At 41.0% G+C, this 25,059-nt stretch overlaps 1 protein-coding gene across 1 annotated transcript in view; it reads left to right on the forward strand.

Annotated features, from left to right (window-relative positions):
* The first annotated feature begins 4,864 nt into the window (after nucleotides 1-4,864).
* Nucleotides 4,865-25,059, forward strand: part of DCLK3 (doublecortin like kinase 3) — a 31,582-nt gene continuing 11,387 nt past the window's right edge. Inside the window, exons 1-2 of the mRNA XM_084619681.1 lie at nucleotides 4,865-4,993; nucleotides 18,985-20,861. Of these exons, the coding sequence (XP_084475807.1) occupies nucleotides 4,915-4,993; nucleotides 18,985-20,861 (1,956 nt within the window). The 5' untranslated portion in view covers nucleotides 4,865-4,914. The remainder of the gene's footprint in view (nucleotides 4,994-18,984; nucleotides 20,862-25,059) is intronic.

Here is a 25,059-nt window from a genome sequence, read left to right on the forward strand (position 1 = left end):
TTCAAATGCTTTGACAATATCAAGTGTCCCAACACGGGGGCATGGATCAGCGTTCACGTCGCACTCCCCGGCCCAAGCCAGGGAAGCTCATGATCCAAACAGTGGACCAAATTTGGTAATGAAGGCTGGTCACGTGCCACCTGAGGTGTGCTGTGCATACGCTAAGAAGTAGTCGCCCAACAGCACTGTGATGGTAGGTATCATCATCCCCCACTTCTTAAAGCTGGGGAAACAGAGACAGAGCAATTGGGCTACTTGTTCCAAATCATAGTCAAAGCTTCTCTCAGAGCTAGGATTAGAACTCAAGGCTTCCTGAGTGCCAAGCCTGTGCATGGCTTATTGGACTACACCTTTCTCTTAGGAACAAAGTAGAGTCTCACAGCTAAAAGAGACTGAGAGTCGAAATCCTGAGTTCTAGTCCCAATTCTGCCAGTAACTTGCTGTGTGACCTTGATTGAGTTATTTAATCCCTTCATGCTTCAGTTTATTGTTTGTAAAACTGAGATAATATTTATCTAGAGTTTTTTTTTTAAGGTCACCCATCACTGAGTTATCTGAGCATCTCAGAGTTGTTGTGTGGCTTAAATAATGAATGTTTATAATGAGTTTTGACATCCTTGAATGGAAGGTATTACTGCATGAAATTTATTATTATTTTATTATAAAATGTTGCTCACTGAGATATCTGTCCTGAGGGAGATGTCCCATTCTGTGAGTTTCCCAGGGAGATAGCAGTCCTAAACCAGTATGTTTCAGTACAACACACAAGCCACATGATGCAAGGCACAATCTGGAAGAGCAGAGAATGTCAAGCGGTCACAATTTCTGTTCATTTTATTCTGACGAGGCTTTGCTAAAATCATGTATTAGTCATTTCTAAAAGCTTAATTATAGAGAATTCTCCAGCCTCATCAAAATGTTGCCATTTATAATATTCCTATGATCAAGAGCCCCACTACATTTTAACTTCTAATTATCCTGATTTGACATTGATTAATTATCTCAGATACTGAAAAACTGAAACAAGGCAATTTGTTAAGAGGAAGATACTTGAAACTAACATTACTTATTTTTTCCAAACATCAGTGCTTTGTATTTCCTCCCCATAAATAAAAATTCCAGGTGAATGGCATTGCTAATGCAACGACTTGCCATTCCAGAACAAAAATGGAAGCAGCCAGAGTTGTAGGTTCAGAAACTTTACAGTATATCTACACACTACAAGTTTCTCCACACATTATAATAATAGTTGAAATTTAACAATTACTTTAAACTGAAACTCAACCTGTGATTCTGGAGCCTCATGCAGCTTTGCAGGACTGTAGGTATGGCACCCATAAGCATTGTTGTTACTGGGGAATATTATCAAAATATTCCCACTTGTTCAGCTGAATTGTTGTTAGTGCCAGTAGGAACCCTACTAGGTTTATAAATATAGAGTTGACAATTCAGGAAGCTGCTGGAGCCCTGTCTACATTAGGACTTCTTTGGCTTTTTTTTTTCTGATTTCCTAGGAGTCCACAGGTTTCATGGGGGCTAATCTTGCTCTAGGAAGAATGAATAAAAACAACTCCCATCCTCCCAGCAGCCAGGATTTAAAGGGAGGAGAATGCAGAACAGATGATCTCTCAAGATTTCTGCCAGTGGGTGCTGAAATCTGAGGAGACTATGTGCTCATGAGTTTTTGGCACTGTTGATACAGAAGCTATAGCTCTGGTTCAGTATAAAACAGAAGTCCAACTCAACCCTACAAGTGCAGGTATCTGGATCCAGACCTGAACATGGCCTCCCTGGCCCTCTGTAATAATATAAACCCTTTTTATCCTGGTATCAAAAATTTTAGATTTTAAAAATCTATTTAAAAAAGAAACAATGTATATGTTTTTTCAAACACATACTTGAAATACAAGTTAGTGCTGGCAAGAGGTACAGAATGATATCATTATTACTCCCTGGGTGGTAATGATTTTTTAAAAGCTTGCCTCTCAATTTGAGTCATATTGCTGACTATGGTCATGGTAGTTTCCTTTACTGTTTTTTCTTTGATCTTTTTAATTTACTCAATATTGTTACCTACAGGATTGTATTAGGGTTATTCTGGGACAAAACTACTTTTGCTTAGTTCAGGTCAGAGTACACTCAGCATGCCCACTTCGTTCCCTTTGGAAATTGTTCCATTCACTGTATCTGAATTTGTTGGTACCTCGATTTTGACAATCTCTGTTGCTCCCATTTGGTTTGATGCGTGTTTGTTACAATTTGTGTTACCTCTGTTCTGTATAAGATAACCACGTCTGTTTTGCCTTTTCATTGACTCAGCACCTATGATTTGCAACCGAAATCCTTCTCTGACATAAATAAAGGGATGACAAAGAATTTTCTAATGTTAAACTTAATCTGTTGCAAGATGTGTGTATTTGGCTCTATGATATTATTAAATGCTCCTCCTTTCATTATTTGTGTTAAAATCTATTCAGAAACTTCAAATTTAATGTAATCTACTCAATACATTAATATGGCTTCCTCTATAAGTCAGATCTGAGCAATATGTGTAATCTTGGAGACTTTAACACAGGCTGTTGGTATCTTACTGTACAGGCTTTAAGATTTTGCCTCTGAGTTCTAAAAGCTTCAGTCAGATTACAATTCTTCAGCTTTATAGCAATTGCAATGAAGCTGTAGAGTATACTTTCACTGAACTTTAAATATGTGGATTTGGGGGATTCAGTTAAGATTTGTTATTTTAGTCTCTTTTTTTTAGCCTTCAGTAAAGGTTAACTTTCTGGCTTTTGGTTATTTTATGTAAAGTGTTTTGAGATACTTTTTTTGAGCCATGCTATATTAAATGCAGTTCTATCTACAAGAGGGATAGTTTGGAAACATTTCCCACAGTTGCTACCACAGATCCAGTGATAGCAGTATAGTATCTGATGAAGTGAGATGTAGCTCACAAAAGCTTATGCTCAAATAAATTGGTTAGTCTCTAGGGTGCCACAAGTCCTCCTTTTCTTTTTGCGGATACAGACTAACACGACTGCTATTCTGAAACCTATCCTTAATATAGATGCCTATGTTTTAAGGATCACATTGATTATATCTGCTCCGAACAGGCTTATATGACATTATTCTTAAAATGTCTGTGGCAACCAGTAGCTTATTTGCACTAGGACTCCCACTATTGGTGATGAACTAATAGTAATAAAAATATTGGCAAATTTTCCCTCAGGGCCTTATACTGTATTATAGCACTAGTGTTAAAACATGAAACCTAATGTGACATAACAAGGGCTACTAGCAAGTTGTGAAATAGCCTTGCATGAATAATACTACTACATGTATACAAATCAAGTAACCAATACTTTCTCAGATGAGTTTAATTTTAACACTGTCATGTTATGGAACCCCCATTCCTAGCTTTATTTGTACAGTGCTATGGGCCAGATTTCTGGGCATCAGGAAGACAGATGGCAATTCCCAGCAGATGCTGGAAATAAATAGATTAACTTTAAAGCAGCATTTTGTATCAATGGACAGTTGTAGAATATTTTAAGCAAAGTACATAAAGACAAATGGGGGTAACTACATTTGATTTAGGACTTCATCTGCTCCTGTTACTTATTCCTGGTCTGCAGTAATAAACCTGTTCTGAAATAATTTTTCCCAACAATCAATTGTAATATCACAAACAAAGGATTATAGCAACAGGAGTGGAGCAGGAATGGTTAAAAGTTAAAATGTAGATTTTATTTTCATGCAGCCGTCCCTAAGCAATAACAATGTGAGATGAGAAATTAAGAAAATGCAGTATCACACCCAATGATATCTAAATAGAATGCTTTATGAGAAGAATCAGTGGGTCCTTAAATTCAAATGGTGGTGTGGTACGAAATCCCAGCCCTTGCAAAACAGATTAGACGGGAAGGATAAAGAGAGAAAAGGATGATGGTTTGAGAAGTGGACTTAACGGGTTTGAAGAGGGAGGAGGAAAGGGTTAGAAGATTTGGGGTGACGTTATGAAAAAGAATGGGTTTTTAATTTAAGAGGCTCAACCAACGTAATAATTTTTTCTAAGTTCTTCCCCTATTTTTAACTCCTATGTCAGCCATAGGTGGGTGAGAAAGTGTTTGAAGAACACAATTTATGTAATTGAAAGTTTTTGATGTTAATGTTAGGCTGGTGGAGCATCAATCTAGCACATTTTAACCCCTTGCTTTGATCCATAGATTTAAAGACGGTTTAACACCAGAAGGAACGATTAGATCATCTAGTCTGACCTCCTGTATATCAAACACAATTAAGTTTCATCCCTTTACCCCGTACTGAGACCAGATAACTTGAGTTTGGCTAAGGCATAGGGGCTATGCAGTCTTGATTTGAAGACATCAAGTGATGGAGTACCTCCCATTTCTCTCGCTAGTGTGTTCCAGGATGAGGGGTGTGTGTGTGTGTGTGTGCGTCTGGGGGCGGGGGGGTGGTAAGTGGGGTAGGGCCTGGGCTGAGGTGGGGAGACTGGGGGAAGTCGGGGAGTAAAAGGATTTGATGAGACCCCCTGCAGGTTTATGTGCTGGGCGCTGGTTAAGAATCCGAGGAATCCACTCTGATAAACTGGCCGGGCTGGGGAGGGACGAAGGCGGGATGCGAGGGGTGACTAGGGGATGCCGAGCTGGGGAAGAGGCAGAAGCTTAGGGGGCGGAGGGTAGTGGGGGGAGAGGGGCGGGGGCAGCGCCCCGGGAGTGGGGCCTCGCCCGCGCCCCTCCCGCCCGGGCTCAGGGGCTGCGCCTCTCGCGCCGCCTCCCCCGGGGCCAGCCCCGGCCCCGCCCCGAGCAGGGGGCGGCGCCGCCGCCGCTGCTGCCGAGCGCCCGGACAGCGAGAGCTGCCGCGGCCGCAGCAGCTGCCGGAGCGACCCGCGGGACGATGCCCGCCGCGGCGCCTCCCCCGCTGCACCCCCCAGCGGGGCCCGCGGGCTCCTGCTGCCCCTGCGCCCACCACCCGGGTAAGTGACCCCGCCAGCGCCATTCCCCTTCCAGCCCCCGGGCAGTGACCTCCCCACGCCTCCCGCCCTGCCGGCTCTGGGGCGCGGGGTCCTGCCCCCCATCGCTGCCCCCTTGCCCCCTCTCTGGTGCAGCAGCCCCCAGCTGGTCCTTCGGGATCTGTGGGCTTCTGTTTCGCAAAAGCGGAACAAAATATCATTCCTCCCCCCCCCCCGCCCATTGGAACCGGGGGACTGGGTCCTGGATCACCCCCATCCTGGCTCAGGGCGCTGACCACCAGGCTGTCGAGCCATTTGCATCTGCCCCAGCCCACGTGGGGGAAGCTTTGATGTTTATCAGTGTGACTGCATTGGGGGAAGGGGGTGAGTGGGTGTGGTGGTGGCAGGTGTGTAGCATTGAGGCCCAGGGCTTTAGTTAGCCAGGTTTCAAAAGAGATTAGACTTTGATAACTGGATATTTTTGTTATCCATATCAGAGTAAATATTACAGTGAAATAAGAGCTTTGGAAGGGATGTAAACAACCCCCCCACCCAGATTTGGGGCAGAAGCCAAGCTCTGATTATTGGGGCTTTAGGAGGAAACTTTCCCCAGCCATCAGTGCCTATGGCAGAGTTTTCTCCTCTGAAACAGTTGGGACTATCCACCTTCAGAGAAAGGCTACTGGACTGGATGAACCACGGAGCAGTTTATGGGCAGCAGTTCCTATGTTGCTTTGTGAAAATGCATGTTGAGCCTGATGCCTGCCCTGCTATGACAGGGAAGCCAAGCCCTGCAGGGCAGTTTCCGGGGAGAGTCTGCCTTGGAGAGGATGTAATTGTATTTAGTTTGGTCAGGGACACAACCCAGGCTCTAGGTGTCCCTAAGCCTCTGACTGCCAGAAGCTGGGAATGGGCGACAGGGGATGGATCACTTGATAATCAACCTGTTCTGTTCATTTCCTCTGAAGCACCTTGCATTGGTCACTGGGCTAGATGGACGGTTGTCTGGCCCATTATGGCCATTCTTATGTTCGTCCCCTCCCCACACTCCATGACTATTGTCCTAGTTATTTCTGTAGCTGCTTCCCGCTCCCCGAATCTTGAAAAATATTTTATGGATGCTTTCCCCTTAATACACATAGTACTTTCTCTATGAGTCTCTCTTATGGTTGTGAGGGTTGGGATAAAAAAAGTGTGTCTCAGATTTATAACTGGATGATGTCTCAGAGTAGCTGTAAAGCCAGTGTTGTTGCTCATGAAAGTTTTGTTGTATGCTATTAAGGTAGCAGTTGTACCATGTATGGTGAGGTAAGCAGCTCGATACATCATGTTTTACAAGAACAGTTACAGTATTGTTCTCCTAGTACAAACTTGGGGTGGGGGTATGGTATTCACTTTTGGTGTGTCAAGGGGGAAAGAAGAGAAATATTCGTTACATTTTAAACTTGGAACTATGTAATAGCAAATTATATTAAAGATAAATGACTTCTCACATTGAGGTAAACTTATATATACCCAGCTGATCAAACTATGATTATAGTTTTTTTTTTAAAAACATTTGCAGGTTGTCTGAAGTTGGTATCTCTTTTCATCTTCCCATTTATACTATGCTCATTACTGAAGTATCTTGAACATGGGATTTTTTTATTCATTTTTTTAAGGAAGGAGAAGTGCCCTCATGTGATGTGATAAACAGTAAAAGCCAGTGAGGGGTTTAACTGCAAGGCCTGTGGGAAAATGGTGAAAAAGGCTACTAAAACTTGAGTAATTTTTTGCTGTTTCTTGCAGAAGTATTAGAGGTCAGGTAAATTTACCTTTTCCCAGGCTGTAAGACCATTTAATAGAAGTAATAAATCATGGTTTTAAATTCACAAAGTAAAATTCATGGTTTATTGTTCAAACAGGCATGGGCAGGGTTCCTTTATATTACAATAAGAGCCAAAGAGTAGAAGTTACTTGCGGTTCTGGAAACATTCAACCTCTTGTAGTATTTGCACTATATACATAAGATGAATGCAATCCAGTGGACCGATAAAGAGCAAACAAGCTTTGTGAAAGTAATAGCTCTTGTTGTACAGAGATTTAGGTATTGCACAACTGTGTGTTAAAAGTTTAAGGATTGTGTATTAGCCTTCAGTTTTAAGTTGTCTTGGAAGTAACTAAAACTGCAACTTGTAGTTGTACATGCGTATCCTCATTTCAAAGGGTGGGGAAGATTGTCACATGCCTTGCATGTCAAAAGCAGATTCTTGGGCATAGGGAGTGGAGCTACATGAGTAAACACGTGGACAGAGTTCAAGATTCTACTCTAGCATTGAACCCTCTGACTTCACCGATTATTTCAGCTTTAGAAAACAGGAGTTAAATTTGTATATTATAAACAAATGGAATAGATATTTATGGATAAGGTATTCTGTAATTTTCCATTATGGGGTTTCTTCAGATTTCCTCAAGAAAATGTGGCAATAACCACTGAGAGAGAGAGAGAATAGATGGATCATTGGTCTGTTCTGGTAGGGCAATTTTCTGCTTCTCTGGTCACAACACATGGAAGACTCCCCAGATGCTAATGATATTTTTGCCACATAATATACTAAAAGGTTTCTTAAAAACCAAAACAATAAAACCTTCTCTTAGGAAAAGATCTTTTCTTTCTAATGCGTAAACTATATTGTGGGTTATCTCAGAGTTTGCAATATGGTTTAGAATCATAAACTAATTGTTTATTTGGAGTATTTTTGCCACTAACATATAAAATATTTTAAAAACCTACTTAGAAGTTTGTCCAATTCATGACTGTTTTGCTGTACTACAGCTTCTGCTCTGACTTGCTTTTCTGTCTGCCTGGCTGCAATTTTTGATTGTATGTTTCATGCATTCTTTTTCCATGGAGACTAGTCTGGAAAAAAATCAAAGGAATTAAATTATTCATAAAATAAATAAAAACAAAGGAATTGAGAAGCAGGTAAGTCAGAGAAAAACCTAAAATATTTCTGGAGCTGAAAAAGTGGGAACCAGGGACAAGCATTTACAAATTAAAAAATTCCTTTGGTTTGATGGTTTCCAAGGAAATACTTCCTGGCAGCAAAGGAAAGGGGCGAGGGGAAAAAAAAGGAAGGCTCAGTTGGAAAAAATTTAAACATGAACAGTGAATTTCCTAGAACAAATTTAAAATATTAGGGTAATATTCCCTTTCTGAAGTCAATGACCTGGACATCAAAGTACAATGTCCCCCCCACCCTACCCCCCGCAGCTCCTCTAGGCCTCCTTTCCATTTTTCAGTTATTTCCCTTCTCTCCCACTCAGAATGCAGTTTAATTCCTTGAAATATTGGGAGCAATACACTTATGAGAATATATAAGAATAGCCTTCAAGTGATGTAAAATGCGCACGAAATCTTCCTGGTCTAACTTGTCGGATGCATCTGTCATCTGCTCAACAGCTGTTCCATCATTCCCTTCTCAACCCCTGCATTTCTTATCAGTTGAAGCTGTCTTTTCCTTTTCTTGACAGAAAACTCTGACAAATTCCTGACTGATGTCCCTTGTAGTAGACTGGGTGGGGCAGTGTTTGGATCTGCTGATGGGGTAAGAGGCATAGGTTTCCTGAGGGAAAAAAACGGTATGGAGGGTTAGGATATTCTTGCAGTCTCCCTGTGTCGTCAGGGGACTGTTCCTTTCCTTCAGTATTGCTTCCTTGAACTGTGTTCTACCACTGCTTCTTCATCTGCTCCAAGGAATCCTTGGGAATTTCCACATTTGATTGTTAGGCGAGGCTGATGGGCAAATTCCCTGGTTCTGTCCTCATTCTGATTAGTCCAACACTGTGAGCCCTTGCTGTCTGGCTTGCCACAGGGACAAGCATACATATGGAAAAAGGTGAATAATGATATTTCAGTGGTTCCCTTTCCTTATCTTCCAGCAGTTTTAGGTGTAATCAGATGGGATTCTACTACTGTTACCACCCTCAGGCTTTGCCTTGATTGTAACTAAAATATTTGACAACTTTTGACATCTATTTTTATATTCTCAAAAATGTATGTAGTGTCTGGGCACTACTGTGAAATTAGCATCTCATTTAGGATATTATTGTGCTCCTTCTGTAGGCTAAGTGAGTTGGATCAGCCTATTGAAGAGCTGAAGATTTAGCGAGGGCAAGATGCAAGTCTGCCACTGCTGCTCTTCAAAGTGTATTGCTCCCAGAAAAATAGATGGGTGGGCTGGAAAATATGCTATACACACTTAAATAAGTAATTTTCCTTTTTTATATTTTCTTAATTGATTCTAGTATGCACTTGAAGTTTCCATAACACTTGGAAGTTGTTAAGTTACCTAGAAGTAATTTGCTTTCATTGCAAATGAAAATCAGATACATTTCCCTGCTTCTCTCCATTCCTAATGTAATTTACTCAGTCTAATTATTACAAGAATGCAAAACAATTACCTGTGTTAAGTAGTCCTAGAGGAAGCTTCCAGTAATCATGTTGAAAACACGATCTCCCACTCAATTAGTATTTGCCTGCTTGAAAAAAAATTGAAATTTGTCATTTTTGTCCCATTCTAAACAATGAAGTTAATAGAAATGTTTAGCAATTAATGGCTGTCGTTATACTTTTAAATATAATTAGCACTGGCTGACAGTTCGCTTTGCAGAAGACACGTTCTTTCACAACTGTTCCAAAGCAACTGTCTATTTTTTAAATAGTCATGTCGCTATTGGTGTGGTTCTACTCTTAAAAAGAGATTGTGTAATACTGACTTTAAGGGCATCCCATGTTTGTGTCTGAGGCCAGGTATCCACCACAGAACTTTGTTGGCATAGCTATATTGGTCAGGGTTTGAAAAAAACCACCCATCCTCACCAAGATAACTATTCTGTGTAGGTGCAACTATGCTGTCAGAAGAGTGCTTTTACTGACTTAGCTAATGTCCGCAAAAAAATTGCTTTTGTTGGCATACGTTGCATCTACACTAGGTGGCTCTGCTGGTGTTACTATACTGGTATAGCTGTATCAGCAAAGCCTGTGTAGTATACATTAGCTCTGAGTGACTCTGTATCAGGTTTGCTTAGTTTACAAGTAAAATGATCGTTTATCTAATTGCCAATTCTGCAAACTAAACATGGCATCTGACAGTCAAGTGGGGCCTTTATTTCCTTATGCAACATCATCACAAGTAATAAAGGTTCTGCAGGCCTGATTATGCCCTTAGTTGACACCTGTGCATACTCTTTGTTTTCACTGAATTTGCTCAAGAGTAACTGAATCATTCTCTGTGTGGATGAAATGGAATCCAGAAAAATACATTTGGGGAGCAGATCTGATGAGTCAGAAGTGCCATTCTTTAAACCTTGTTTTGGTGTAGAACTTTAATTTATTTTTGACATTTTGAGGTGTAGTAGCTTAAAAAAGAGGCATTAGGAAATCTCTTTAAACATTTTACTGACTTACATTTTGTAAAGATGTGATGCACTGTACACATAAATAAAACAGTCATTTGGAGTGTAGTTCAAAGCTATTAAGTTATGACTTTGCATAAAAAATTAAAAAGAAAATTCTGCAACTGCTCACTTATTTATGTGTTTTTATTTTAAATGGTAGCTTGTATATTTTACTCATAATGATGCACTTGCCTGGCAAGCTCTAAGTGCATCTGTGGTCTGGCATTGTTCATTGTTTTTTTAAATAAGTGGGGAGTGGAGTTGCCTAATGGACTGTTTGAATAATTCTCTACCTACCTAAACTCAATAAAAACCTTGAGTTCAAAAAACAAAACAGGAAACCAAACACTGTGAAACTAAAGAGACTCCCTCCCACCAATTGTCTCAGCACCATTGGGGCAAAAGCCTGACTAATAAATGGGGTTATGGTACCTTTGCAGTTACTGTGCTGGCTGAGCCTCAAACATGTGTAACATATCACAGCCCCTTGAGGGTGTGCCCCTCCCAGACGGAAAGGACCCATGTTTCGAGAAGTAGAAGGTGTGCATGCTTTTGAGTCTGCAGCGCCAGCAGCAGGAGAGGAGATTTCTCTGTAACCCCTTCTAGTAATAAAGAGATGTTCTTTTGTTTGTTGAGCTCTCGCCTGTGTCATCATTTTGGGGAGTATACCTGCTTGTGCTAACCCACCAATAAATGCTACAATTAAGAGACTGTGAGGTCATGCAAAACCCATTGGCCTGGAGCGGCGAACTGCGGCTAGTGGGAGCTGCTGTCGACTGAACCTGCAGATGCGGCAGGTAAACAAACTGGCCCAGCCCGCCAAGGGGCTTACCCTGGTGGGCCGCATGCCAGAGATTGCCGATCCCGGATCTGGGGATTCCTCAGCAGTGATCTGGTCTCTGGCCGGGCTCCATCAGGCAGTGCACGCAGGCAGCCTTGCTGGCAGAATTCAGAGTGGAAGCTGATTTTTCCTTTCCTGCCACAGAATATGTGGATCATGGATCAACAAACATGAGATGCTGAGGATTATGGGAAAGTGTGATAAGCAGACCTTATGGTGTCTCAGTGGTTCTGGATAACAACTTCCAATGGCACAGTGTCCTATGTCACTGGGCCCAAGGACAGGAGTGAGCCATCTGTTCTGTCTACAAGGTTGGGCATTGCCATTGGCTGCACTGGCATCTATGAAGTTGTCCACAATCCTGGAGTCTGTGAGTACCCATTGCAGGGGAACTTATTGAGACCTGCTTGGGATGTAGAAGTGGATCTGAACTTGGAGGTGTAATGAGGGCTTGACGTGCCTTGGGCATGTTTCAGTAAGGGGATGAGTGGCTCGGGGCCCACGCAGACCAGCCCCCTTTAGTGGGCCAGGGTTTGGTCGTTCCCTGAATTTTGCCTGACTGTGGTCCTTGACAGGTAACCGGCAACTAACTGTGTGGCCAGTTCCCCACAGTAGGAACAAAAATCGTGGCAGTGATGGCATTCTCTTTCCTTGGGAGTCACATGGCAGTGGGCTGCACTGAGTTGCATAGGCTCTGGGACTGGGCCAGGGACCAAGTATTGCCTGGGATGTGGCACGGACCCCTTCCTTTCTTAACATTGCTCACGCGGTCTGTTGTCGATGAGTATGGCCTGAAGTGGATGACATAGGAGGCGACTTGTCAGAGTTTTCGCAGGGCCACCTTAGCTGAGCAAGTGCAGAGGGGGTTGTCAAAAACAATGCAAAAATGCTTCCGCTCAATGTCTTGCATTCCTTCTTGGCTCTTCCTTGCAAGATCGTGGTTTCAGTATTTATGCCTTTGCAGTGCTTTTCCCTGCAGCGAAATGAGGTATCATGTCACAGTTTCACTGGGATGAATATTTTAAAAGCAGTATTACAAAGCGACTTTAAATAGTAAGAAGCCATATAATAGTTAGCCGTGGCTTCACTGTGAATATCATTTTTATTAGGTCGACACTTTAAGTACAGAACCCCTTGGAATAATTATAAAGAAGAATAGTCATAACATAGTACAATCTAAGGCCCTGATCCTACACACACACACACACACACACATGCATACAAGAAGTCTCCTTAAAGTTAGTCGAACTACTTGCACAAAGTAAAGTTACACACATGCTTAAGCCTTTGCGGAACTGGCATTTTATGGGATATTGATTTGCTTTCGTCACAGCACAAACACAACAATTTTATTGTAGGAGCAGAAGAAGTATCTCATACAAAGAGCATTCCTGTTAGATAATAAAATCTCTTCAGCAAAGGATAGCGAGGGACCTGTGGAGGCAAGCTAAAGCTCGGCAATCTTTTGCTTCATTTATCTAAGCATCCACAATTCCTATTTCAAAGCAGGTGAAACAATGGAGAACATTAGGGTAAAAATAATCTTAACTTGAATCCAAAACATTTCATCAAATAAGTTTTAAAAAGAGTGAAATCCACTCGTTCTCAACATTCTTTGTCCTTTCAGTTTCTGGTGATGGGGACGGTGGCATCAGAATGTAAGCTTTTTCCTGCTGGATCAAATAAAGGAGCTAGGAATTTGAGTATCCACTTCCTTTACTGACTGAATCTCAACAAGGAGAAAGATTATGTTGTTGTTCAACTCTTATTTAAAGCAGAGCTACAAAATGATATCTGAATGCAAATGATCAGTGGCCCCGCTACATGGTCAGATGAGAGATTTATGGTCAGTTTATATATCCGAAGAGGACTCTAAAAATAAATGACTTCAATTCTTTTATTTCTAAAGATAGTAGATCAATGGTCCCAACAGTACTAGAACTATAGTATTTGAAGAGCTACATTGTTCCAGGGATGACACAGATCACTGCATATATGGTTATCTGAAAGCAACTGATGGCAGAGATTATCTCTTAAGTATGCATACTTGATCTGCACTCAGTTCAGAGCAGTCCTTTAAATGTCATGGTTTCCTTAGGTAATTCACACAGGTTACCAATGTGCATCAGCTGTTATCTGTAGGATGTAATCTGAATCTTGCAGAACTATACTGCCTTGATCTCCTGTTCCTTATTGTAAATTATTAACTCTTGCAACTTGCAAGGCTAATATATACGAGAGAGTGTGTGTACGAGAGAGTAGGAAAGGGGCACAAAGAGGGAAGGCACAATATAACAAGTTTCCTGAACGTATTAAATTAGTCAGATGTAAATACAATGTGATCACAGGCATCCTTTTACAGTAAGTAAATTTTACATAGGTATTGTTTACGCAGTCACTACAACTGGAAACACTAGCCTATTCGTCTTGGAAAAGTTTTGTTCAAATGTATAGCATGTCCGTTGCAAAGATTATTCTTAAAAGCCAGATATTGATTACAGGTTGGGACTGGAAGAGAGGGGGAGCTGGGTGGCGGCTGCGGGTGGATTTGGTGGGGAGGCTGACACTGGCAGCTAGGGGGCAGGAACTAGTTGGGCATGGTGACTGGGACAAGGGGCTGGTGGGGAAAACTGGTGAGGAGACTGGGAATCAGTTGGCTGAGGGGGGGAATACTGAAACAATATTTTTGTGCTTTTTCACTTGAATGTCAATTTCCATCCAAATAGAATTCAACACAAATCTTAAGTAAAAAATTAGCCATCTTGTAAACAAGAAAAACACCATTTTCTAACCTAAAAATGTAAAAAATTAAAAATCTGTATGTTAAGTTATATAATTGCTTAAATACATGTGAACAGATATAGTGGCCTCCTGCTTAGCAAAAAGTAGTACCAAATACAGTGTAAATCCTATATTTAGTTGCAAATCAACATGGTTTAATGATTACCAACCTATAAGAATAAACTTTTCTTTAAGAAAATAACTAAAAAATACAAATGGAAACCAAAATATAAATTAAGGTTTCCTGTTTGCTAATTTAAATCATGATTAAAATTGGTGATTTAAATCACTTCGATTTTAATCAATCCATCCATCCTGTCTCCTTGTAGATAGTTATTTATTTATTTGGATAGTCACCACTGTTTATATATATTTTTCTTCCTACATGTGTCTACATCTCCCAACCCCCCCGAACTGCATACCTTTTACATGTCTTTTTGCAGAACTTCATGGCCCCCTGTGCTCAGCTTGGCTTACCCCAATACTGATTCTCCCCAGCTTTGCTCCCTTCCCATGTTTGCCAACAGCATCAATCCTCAACATCCTTCTGTCACATTCAGATTTTACATGTGGATATGTATTGACATTTGTATATGTCCATGGTGATACATATAAAGATAGATTCATATCAGCATTTACAAGGAGTAATGGTCTCAAGTTGTAGTGGGGGAGGTTTAGGTTGGATATTAGGAAAAAAATTTTCACTAGGAGGGTGGTGAAGCACTGGAATGCGTTACCTAGGGCCGTGGTGGAATCTCCTTCCTTTGAGGTTTTTAAGGTCAGGCTTGACAAAGCCCTGGCTGGGATGATTTAGTTGGGGATTGGTCCTGTTTTGAGCAGGGGGTTGGACTAGATGACCTCCTGAGGTCCCTTCCAACCCTGATGTTCTATGATTCTAAGGACCTTGTAGCTCCCGCCGCCCCCCCCACCCACTTATGGGTCACAATAAATATGGAAAGAAGAAATGCATTTTCTCTCCGTTGGTTTTCCATGACTTCAACATATCTCCCACAAAAACGGTTTGGGTGCTTAATCCATACTTTATTTCTTTGCATCTAGTACAAGTATAGGGACAAGAATGAGTTTAAATTCTGGATTTCATGATTTTTGCACTTTGCATATTGTTTGGCTCTCTGTTCTCTTCTGCACATTCACACTAGAGTGCATATATACTATGCTATGACGTTGCTCAGAACATTTCTTTTAGTGTTACCAGTTTCAGGAACTTCCAAGCTGGAAGCTGCTTACATTTTTTATTTTCCTAGTTACATGCTTTTATTTGTTGTTTTAATCACAAACTGGAATAGCACATGTAGACTCTTCAGCTTTTGATGGTTTTGTTTGACAGAATTCCCAGCACAGATGAACCATTCATTCCAGCCCTATCATTAGTATTATTTATACGATGCCATAAATGTGCATAGCACTCTACAGACAAAATTTCAGTGTCCTTGACTTGAGGAACTTGCAAGAATATATGGCGGGAGGGTAGAGGGATGAGGGAACACACCTTATGGGTATTTTAGGTTAGTGATGCATGCTTCTTGAAGGTTTTATTGTTATTATTTTAAATACATTGACTTTGAGGGAAGATTAGGGTAAGAAGCATGCTTGAAGGAGAGACATAATGGAGGACAGGGTGGAAGCATGCTAGGCAGAGTCAAGAAGAGGGTTACAGACATGGGTGATTGCCTCGAAGAAGGTCTAGAGAGTGGGAAAAGATAAAGGGGTGGTTGTGGTCAGGCAAGCTGCAGGGAAGGAATGAAGGGTGGTGAGGGAGGTAGTGGGGGAAAAAAAGGGTAGGAGAGAGCTGATTTGTGCAGGGCCTTGCAAGTGAGAACAAGGAGTTGAATTTGATATAGAATGTGAGCAGAAGACAATGAAAGTATCTGAAGAGGGGCTGGGCATCATCCCAGCGGTGGGGATGTTAGAAAAGCTTCACAGCTGCATTCTGGTTGGAATGTGGGGGAGGAAGAAAAGAGTCAGGGAGGCCAAAAAAGGGGAGTTTACAGTAGTCAAGGGAGGTGGAACCAGGTCTGCACAAGAGTTTTGCCATAAGGAATGGATGGATGTTGCAAAGGGAAAAAACAGCAGGATTTAGGAATAATATCAATTGAAGAGGAAGAGAGGAGTAAAAACCAGCACTGAAGTTGCAGTCTGAGGGACAAGTAAAGATGGTGGAGTTACCAACAGAGACGGAGGAAGAGGATAAGAGCCCTCTATGGAGTTGTCCTGATGTTGATATGTAACATTAATGTTAGCAAATATATTTGGCATAACTTGGAAACTTCCATTTAAAAATATCATATCTAATTATCTCCTAAATGCCTGGCTTCAGCTTGGTGGGAGTTCAAACTGGAAAGTCTTTGTTAAAATAACAATCAGTCAACAACCTAACCAAGGGATTTTAATAAATGGGTATTTTTGCAAGACACTTATAGCAGTACAGGTGGGAAGCCAGAGAATGATGATCTGTAGAGAAGTTAATTCTCACTGCAGCATTGTGTTCATACTGCAAGAGGATAATGTGCTGTATCACTTTGTCTTGCATTGTTTCCATATAGTGAGGTAACATTTTGACAGTGGCAGATGCCTGTGCGCACAGGAAGTGTGGACATACAGATGTGCATGAAATTCAGAACTTTATCACTTCCTAGAAACCAGCATGGTTTAGACTTCATTTATAGGAGAGCATCAGTTCTTTTTCTGTCTCTTATTTCAGAGAACTAATATATTATCTGAGTTACATACATTCATAGTAGGCTTCCGTTCTGGATAAAATATAAATACATACGGCTGAAGAGTTTGTAGAGCACATTGACCTTTCAATAACCAGGACATCATCATGCTTATAAAATGAAGACAAAAATAACTCTCTCCAGTACACCATTGGGCATTAGTAGTGCATAGCACTTATATAACGCTTTACAGCAGCCTGAAAGACATTAATACTTCTTCACAACACTCCTGCCGAGGAGAAATAGCCTCTCATTTTACAGATGGAGAAGATGATGAGACAGAAAGCTAAGTGACTTGCTGAAACCATCATTGCTGAGCCACAATTACAGCTGAGAAACTTCTTTTTTTCTTTTCTTTTCACATTGCCTCTCGGGTGGGCCGTTTTAGGGAAAACGGAGGATGCTGAAATACTGTCCATTTAAGAATGGCTCTCCCTTTTACCCAAGGTTTAGGAAAGGGGTCATGTTCTCCTTCACTTACTCTGAGTTAATGCAAGGAACAAATAAAGATACATAGTTTAACACATTGAAGATGATGGTCCCAAAGATGAAAAGCAAAACACTATAGCAGAAGTCCCGACCCCTGGCAAGTGTTCCCTGCAGGACTGAAGCCCTGAGGCCCCCCTCCCCACTGGGCAGAAGCCCCTATCACCCCACCCCACTTCAAGGCAGAGGTTTTGAGCTTCCCCCCGAGCCTGGTAGGTGGAGAATGTGTGTGTGTGCGGGGGGGCTCCACAAGCCGCACTTTAATGGTAAAAGAGCTGCATGTGGCTCGCCAGCCACAGTTTGGCCACCCCTGCACTATAGGTTTGAAACCTGCAAGGTGCTAAACACTCTGACCTTGACCCATTGAAGTCAATGGGACTATTCCTCTGCAGTTAGACAAAGGTTGAAGTGCCTTGCTGGCTGGGGTCACAATGCTCAGCACTTGAAGACTGGAGCCCTGAATGCTGCAGAAAAAAATGGAGATTTGAGAGAAAGGTAAAGAAGGATGTTTGAAACATTGTGTCTAAAGGATGGAACCATCTGGACGACTGAAAAGATTGGATACTGGACTTTCTATCTTCACTGTCCAGTAATTGTTATAGCTCCCATTTAACGTCTGATCCTTTTGGCTACAAATATGTTGAATAGGCCATGCGATAGGGTGCTCAGAGGGCTGGGTGGCGCACCCAGCTTCTGGCCTCTCTCTGTCAGGGTGGTAGAGGTGCCCGTTTCTGACCCTAAGCCAGGAATCTTTTGTTCTCCATCCACATCTAGGCCTCAGCCCTTAAAGGGGCTTGTTATGGGGATTTTATTTTTTATGGAGTCCCCTACACCGAACCTATGTAGGTATTTATAGGGTCGCCACTACTATGGTATCTGAATGAGTGTACGTAGCACTTTACAACCACATAAAAATAAGATCTTCGCTCTGAAAAGTTTACATTCCAGTTGAGACAGACAAATATGAAACACAGACAAACATTTCAGAAAATGATCTTTTTTTAAAAGACAAGCAACCATAACTCACTATTTCCTTGGTTTCTAATATTTGGTTTGGGAGGTTTTTTTCTCTCTCAAATTCATGAAAGATCTTGTTTACTGAAAACACTGCGACCACACTTGAAAGGTTTCCACGTAGGATTTCAGTACAGAGTGAGTATACCCTTGTCTGGAAGAGGCCTTCAGAACCATACCAAATACCAGGTTGTAAGTGATTATTCTGAGTTCTTAAAGATATATTTTTATGAATTTTGATATATTTCTCAGCGATATATCATGATGGAGTATACATGTTAAATGGTATGTTGCTTCAAATGATAAAATGTAACTATTTTTATTATCATTTGATGTTATTTAGAACCACAAAGTAATAATTTTATACTACTGTAGTTTTACAAGCAATTAGTGCAAAACTCTGTTTATAGAAGAGTAGAATGCAAATTTCATTTGTTTCAATATATTACATAGGAAAATTCCAGTTTGCCATTCTTGTTAGAATGAAGTGTGAGAGAGTGTGTGTTTGTGGTGAAACCCTTACCACAAAAATGAAAATACTGTTGGAGATGCAAGTATATACTGCCTTCTATCAAAGGATTTCAAAGCACTTCAACAATATTTAATGAATTTAGCTTTACTTCCAGAAGTTATATATACTGATGTGTAGAAAATTGTTAACTGGAAATTTCCTCTGATGGAAAATGAATAATCTGCATTCTCTATATTTGTTGCAGGACACCGAGGCTTGTTTGACCACACTTTAAACAGCATAAGCTCAAGGATAACACAAAGGAGACTACAAGGGACTTGTCCACCCATCGGTCGTGGAAATTTTGGAAAACCTTTCTTTGGTGCAAACAGTTATAGTTCCCCATTTTTAAACCCCCGGAATGGTTTTCACACTATCCATTCAGAGAATAGCCCTGTAAAGCCGAGGATTGTTACAGTGGTGAAACCAAGTGGACACACACTCAGGAAGATCACATTGCTTCTGAACAGGCGATCTGTCCAGACTTTTGAACAGCTGATGGCTGATATTTCAGAAGCTCTGGGATTTCCACGTTGGAAAAACGATCGTGTGAGAAAACTTTACAACCTGAAAGGCAGAGAAATAAGAAGTGTTTCTGATTTCTTCAGAGACGGTGATGCATTCATTGCTATGGGAAGGGAACAGCTGACTTTGAAGAACCTTGAAGTGGTAATGCAAGAACTTTATCCCAGTAGCCCATATGCTCTTGGTATAATTCAACAAAACTTGGAACAGTCCCAAAAACTTAAGAGCAGGCTGTGTGACAAAGCTGTGGATAGTGGCTTTGAGACAGAGATTGCCAAGAATGGCAATGATGCCATATCTTCCCAACTAGTAGCCAGGCATGAAGGAGAAATTCAACCTAAGACCAGGCAAGAAGAAAAGGTGAGGGCCAAAAAAAAATGGGGCAGAGAGAGTTGGGGCAGAGAGCAAGATGTGAAGCCATCTAGACAAGCCAGAGAAGGAGAAAGGTACTTTAATCAAGAGAAAAGTCTTGAGAATGAAACAGAAAAGAGTTCAGATGAGATAATGAGATGTGAGAAGTGTCACAGAGAGAGACAGCTCAGGCAAAAACTACAAAGGGAAAGGCAGGCTGATGTTTCATTTGAGAGCAGAGACCTGAATGTGGGAATGTGTCAGAGATATAATTTAGAAAGGAATGTAAAAATAAGGAATTGTAGGAAGTCTTCAGAAAACTCCTTAGAAGGTGAGGAAGTTGAACGGAAGGATACTGGCTGTAGAAAAAGCTGGAAACCCTTACAAAGGAGTGTTAATGAAGAGCTAGAAAACCAAAAAAGGAGTTTGGAGAAGGAAAGGAATCCAGAAAGGCATGAGAATCATGACAAAGAGTTAGTAAAGATAAAGAAAAATACTATGGAAGCTCTGCAGGTGGCTCCTGAAGCAAAGAAAGAGAATAGAAGCAGTTCCAGAAGTAATCAAAGTTGTTGGTTAATGAAGGACTGTCAAGGAGATGCAGGGAAGCCTATAAAAGCAAAGGGAGAGGGCAAAGAGGTGCGGAAGGCAAAAGAGGAAGGTGCTGGAGGGGAAGAGAATGTAGTGCATGGAGAGAATGAATTGACAAGGATGAAAAAGATGGGAGAACATAAAGCTAACAAAGATGAAAAAAAGCCACAAGCATTTGAAAGCACGAGGCTGAGGCGAAATGTCCATACTAGAGCTGATGTGGAGAGCTATTATGAGATAGGCAGAACCATTGGGGATGGGAACTTTGCTATTGTGAAAGAGTGCCGGTGCTGCAACACCAATGAGAACTATGCCATGAAAATTGTTGATAAGTCCAAGCTGAAGGGGAAGGAGGACATGATGGAAAATGAGATTTTGATCATTAAGAGCCTTTCTCATCCCAACATAGTGAGCTTGATTGAGGTGTATGAAACTGAGGCTGAGATCTACCTAATCCTGGAGTATGTCCCAGGAGGGGACCTATTTGATGCAATCATAGAGAGCATAAAGTTCACTGAGCACGATGCTGCTCTCATGATAACTGATCTGTGTGAGGCTCTAGTTTATATTCATGGCAAGAACATTGTCCACAGAGATCTGAAACCAGAAAATCTTCTGGTAAGTACTGAAGTTTAGTATGTTGCATCTGTCCAGAAATTATTGTGGGTTTTTTTTTTGTTTTTTGTTGTTTTGTTTTTTTGTGTGGGTGGAGAGTTGTAGATATGTAATTTTTTTTAACTTTTAAACAAGTACAGTACAGAAAAAAATCCAGTAGTAAGGAAAAGATACACACTGTACTGTTATCATTTTCAAAGAAATACATGTACAAAGGTGAAGAGCAATCAGTATTATAGTTTCCTTAGCACAAATACAGAGAGGCCTACCATATAGTGTAGATGCCTGCAATTGTGCACCTAACTAATTGTGCCCTGACTTTCAGGGATGCTGAATGTTTGCAGTTTTTCTGAAAATCAGGCCTCTTATTTAGGGACATATTTTTAGGCACAGAAGCTCAAACATTTTGCCTGAAGTGTACTCTGAATCATAAAACATTTCACATGTGAACCAAAAATTATTAAATAATGCCCATTCAACCATTGAAGGTCACTTTCTCCATTGCAGCTATATCATTCAGTCCAGCACTCCAGTCCTCTATTGGAAATTGTATGGTTATTTCTAATGTTGTAAGGATTATGCCTGTTATTGATAAGTGCATGATGCAATTGTTTACTTCATGCACCTGGAATTTACTCACTGATTGACAAGTCTCCTGAAATGAAAACATATATGTCCTGTGAAGTATGGTACTGAAGTCAGCTGAAGTATTAAGCTCCTCCCAAAGAGCAAAATTCTAACTTGGCACCCAAAGCCAAAAACATTTACACACGTTCTTAACTTCAAGCATGTGAGCAGTCCCACTGAAGTCGATGGGATGACTCGTGATTACATGTACGCACGTGCGTAAGTGTTTGCATGACTGGAGCTTTGGGTTATGCCCTGTACAAGGTGGTAAAAGTGAGTTATTCTGTCTTGCTGGTCATGCATTTTGTACTCTTCACCAATATTCCAAAATTCTGACCAGATGGAAAACCACAGATGGCTGTATTTGCATGTCTTGAACAACTCTAATTCTATCTGGTAGAAAAGGAACATAGGAAAAAAACTGGACTCCTTACAAGCCAAATCCCTAAAGGAACATATGCGTCTCATGAAAGTATGTCCAGTGTGACAAAGAAGGAAGTAGCCTGTGGGCAGACAGAATGGGATAGATATGAAGGGCTTGCTTTGGAACCCAGATGGATGTGTCTGACAATGTGGGGACTGGCTTCTGGTGAGTACTGGTCAGTCTCAGGAGTACTGGTCAGTCTCAGTCTTGGGATCTGGTCTGCATGAGAAAAGATGGAGGACATGATGTGGATTGAAGCAGCTGGGTGTGTGGAGAAGTGTATTTCTATGCTCTGCCTTGAGCAGGGCCTGCACACCCTATTATTTTGGCATGTGTGATGGTGCACCCCATAAGGCTTTATGGAAAAATGTTTGTGTGTGTGTGTGTGTATATATATATATATATGACATAACTGGAATATGTTCTATGCTACCTATGCCATGTAGCATATCTCTGTAAAGGTTATGATCTACTGAATCTATTCATCCTATTTGTATGCATGTATCATTTTTGTATTCAAAGTTATGAATATTGGCTGTGTACTGGCTTGATTTCCAAGTAACCTTAGTAGAGCAGTTGGTCAGTTCCTTGAGAAAGGAATGTGCAAATTAGGTGCCCAATCACGAAACACTTAAATTACAAGATTACAATGAATCTTGTAAGGTTCCAATGCACAATAAGAAGTCTACCTGAGGACGTTCAAGGAAGCATATGAACCATGGCTGCTACCTGTAAGTTCTGAGTCAGGCCTGGACATGTGACTTGCCCATGTGACTCCAAAACTCCATCTTGTAGCTGGACTTCTACACAGGGGGAGGGAGGGGTATCCACCCACAAGAGAAAGTGTATTTAAACCCCTGGGAGACCCCTCCATTTTATCTTCAGCTGGCTAAGGAGATAGCCTCTCACCGCCAAGGAAACCTGAAAGAAACTGGAACAAAGAACAGTAACTACAGGGGGTGTGAGTGATTGCTGGATCCAGACTAGAAGGAGTCTAGTCTGTAAAAGGAAGCTTACTGGAATTCCTCTAAGGGTGAGGTTTTTATCTGCATTCAGAGTTCTTACTGTATTAGACATAGACTTGCGTGTTCTATTTTATTTTGCTTGGTAATTCACTTTGTTCTGTCTGTTACTACTGGAACCACTTAAATCCTACTTTCTGTATTTAATAAAATCACTTTTTACTTATTAATTAACCCAGAGTATGTATTAGTACCTGGGGGAGGGGGGGGAAGACAGCTGTGCATATCTCTCTATCAGTGTTATAGAGGGTGAACAATTTATGAGTTTACCCTGTATAAGCTTTATACAGGGTAAAATGGATTTATTTGAGGTTTGGACCCCATTGGGAGTTGGGCATCTGAGTGTTAAAGACGGGAACACTTCTTAAATTGTTTTCAGCTAAGTCTGCAGCTTTGGAGCATGTGGTTCAGACCCTGGGTCTGTGTTGGAGCAGACTGGTGTGTCTGGCTCAGCAAGACAGGGTGCTGGAGTCCCAAGCTGGCAGGGAAAGCATGGGCAGAAGTAGTGTTGGCACATCAGTTGGCAGCCCCAAGGGGGTTTCTGTGATCCAACCCGTCACATCATGAAATGTGTCGCATCATGAAATGCCCTCTCTTTTCACTTACAGAATTCAAGTGCACTCTTTCTGAAGCTAGTTTTCCATTATGAACCAGGTTTTGACCCTTCCTCCAAACTTTACCAGAATTACATCAATGCTGGTAAAATACTTGGGGCTTGATACTTCATTTCCCTGCGTGTGTGTAGGTACTTATCCCAGTGCAAAGATTTTCTGGCACTTTACACCCACTTTGTACTGGTATAAATTACTACACAAGGTGCAAAGTAATGGAGAATCTGTCTCCTAGTGAACATTTACAGGATTAACATGTTCATGTTGGCCACCCTGTTGCATACAGATAAGGTCCAATGGAATACAGAAGATTTTATGAAGAGAAACTTGCCTAATGTTCGGCAGATATTTGTTCGGATTAGAGCATGGATATTTAAAGCTAATGAGAAATAGCTGTTTACAAAATTGTGTTTTAGAGGCCTTCTACTGTTATGTGGCTGAATACCTATAATAGATACTGTCTTGCTGGTCATGCATTTTGTACTCTTCACCAATTGGAACTCACCAATATTCCAAAATTCTGACCAGATGGAAAACCACAGATGGAAAACCACCTCAGCTGGTTGTAACTGGGTATATCAATCATATCACATTCAAGAGGTTGAATGGGCTATTAATACAAATGAGTTTAGGAACCTCCAATATTGTTTTGTGTATTTGTAGATACTGCTGTAAAAGGCTGTTTGAAATTCTCATATTTATGAGAGCCTTGCAAGGAAAAAGGAAAAATTCCTTTTAAACAAACAAATCAATCCATAGTGGCCACAATATTTTAAAACTCAATGTTAAAAGAAGTATTACATATAGGGGTATTATGGAAGGAGCTGAAATTGAGGTCATGGCTATTTTTTAAATATATAGTTCTTAAACTTTTACAGTTACAGTGATGGTTGCTTGTCAGTCTGTAGGAAATGAATTTATGCTCCACATCTCAAAAACTGCAACCACAACTGGCACTAATTAGTTCCCTTGTTGGCAGTCTTGGCAGAGAGGACAAAGTCTGAATGAAGCATAGAGGCTGACCTGTCCTTTCAGGCATAAATGTCTTGAACTGTGCTATTGTTGAGCTTAAACTTTTGTTATTAATTTGTCAGGTTCTGCAGAATGTCAGTTGTCATTTGGTGTTTTTGCTTTCCTTTTTCTTTAGTTGCCAAGCCCTTTTCTTTTCCCATTCTTCATGTTAACCAGGAACTTGCTTGTCTCTTGGGTCTTGCATTTGTCCTTATGGTAGAACCTTAGTTTTTGATAGATATGCTATTTGGGCCGATTGATCTTTATTTCTAATTATAATGCTTTGTGGGGGTGGTTTTTGTAAGGCACTTATGTGCTGTCCAATAAGCACCTTTATAAACACAATACATTCAAGAAATAGTTTTTAACTTTCTGACCTTTTAATGTGACCAATTATAGTACTGTTTCCCTGAGTGTTCAGACAGACTGAAAAAATGGCATAGGAGGGACTGCTCCCAGTAATCTTAAAGTGCTGTTAATTGAAGACTAGCAATGACAGATGTCAA

The sequence above is a fragment of the Lepidochelys olivacea genome, assembly GCF_965140295.1.
Source record: "Lepidochelys olivacea isolate rLepOli2 genome assembly, chromosome: 2".
Classification (NCBI taxonomy): domain Eukaryota; kingdom Metazoa; phylum Chordata; order Testudines; family Cheloniidae; genus Lepidochelys; species Lepidochelys olivacea.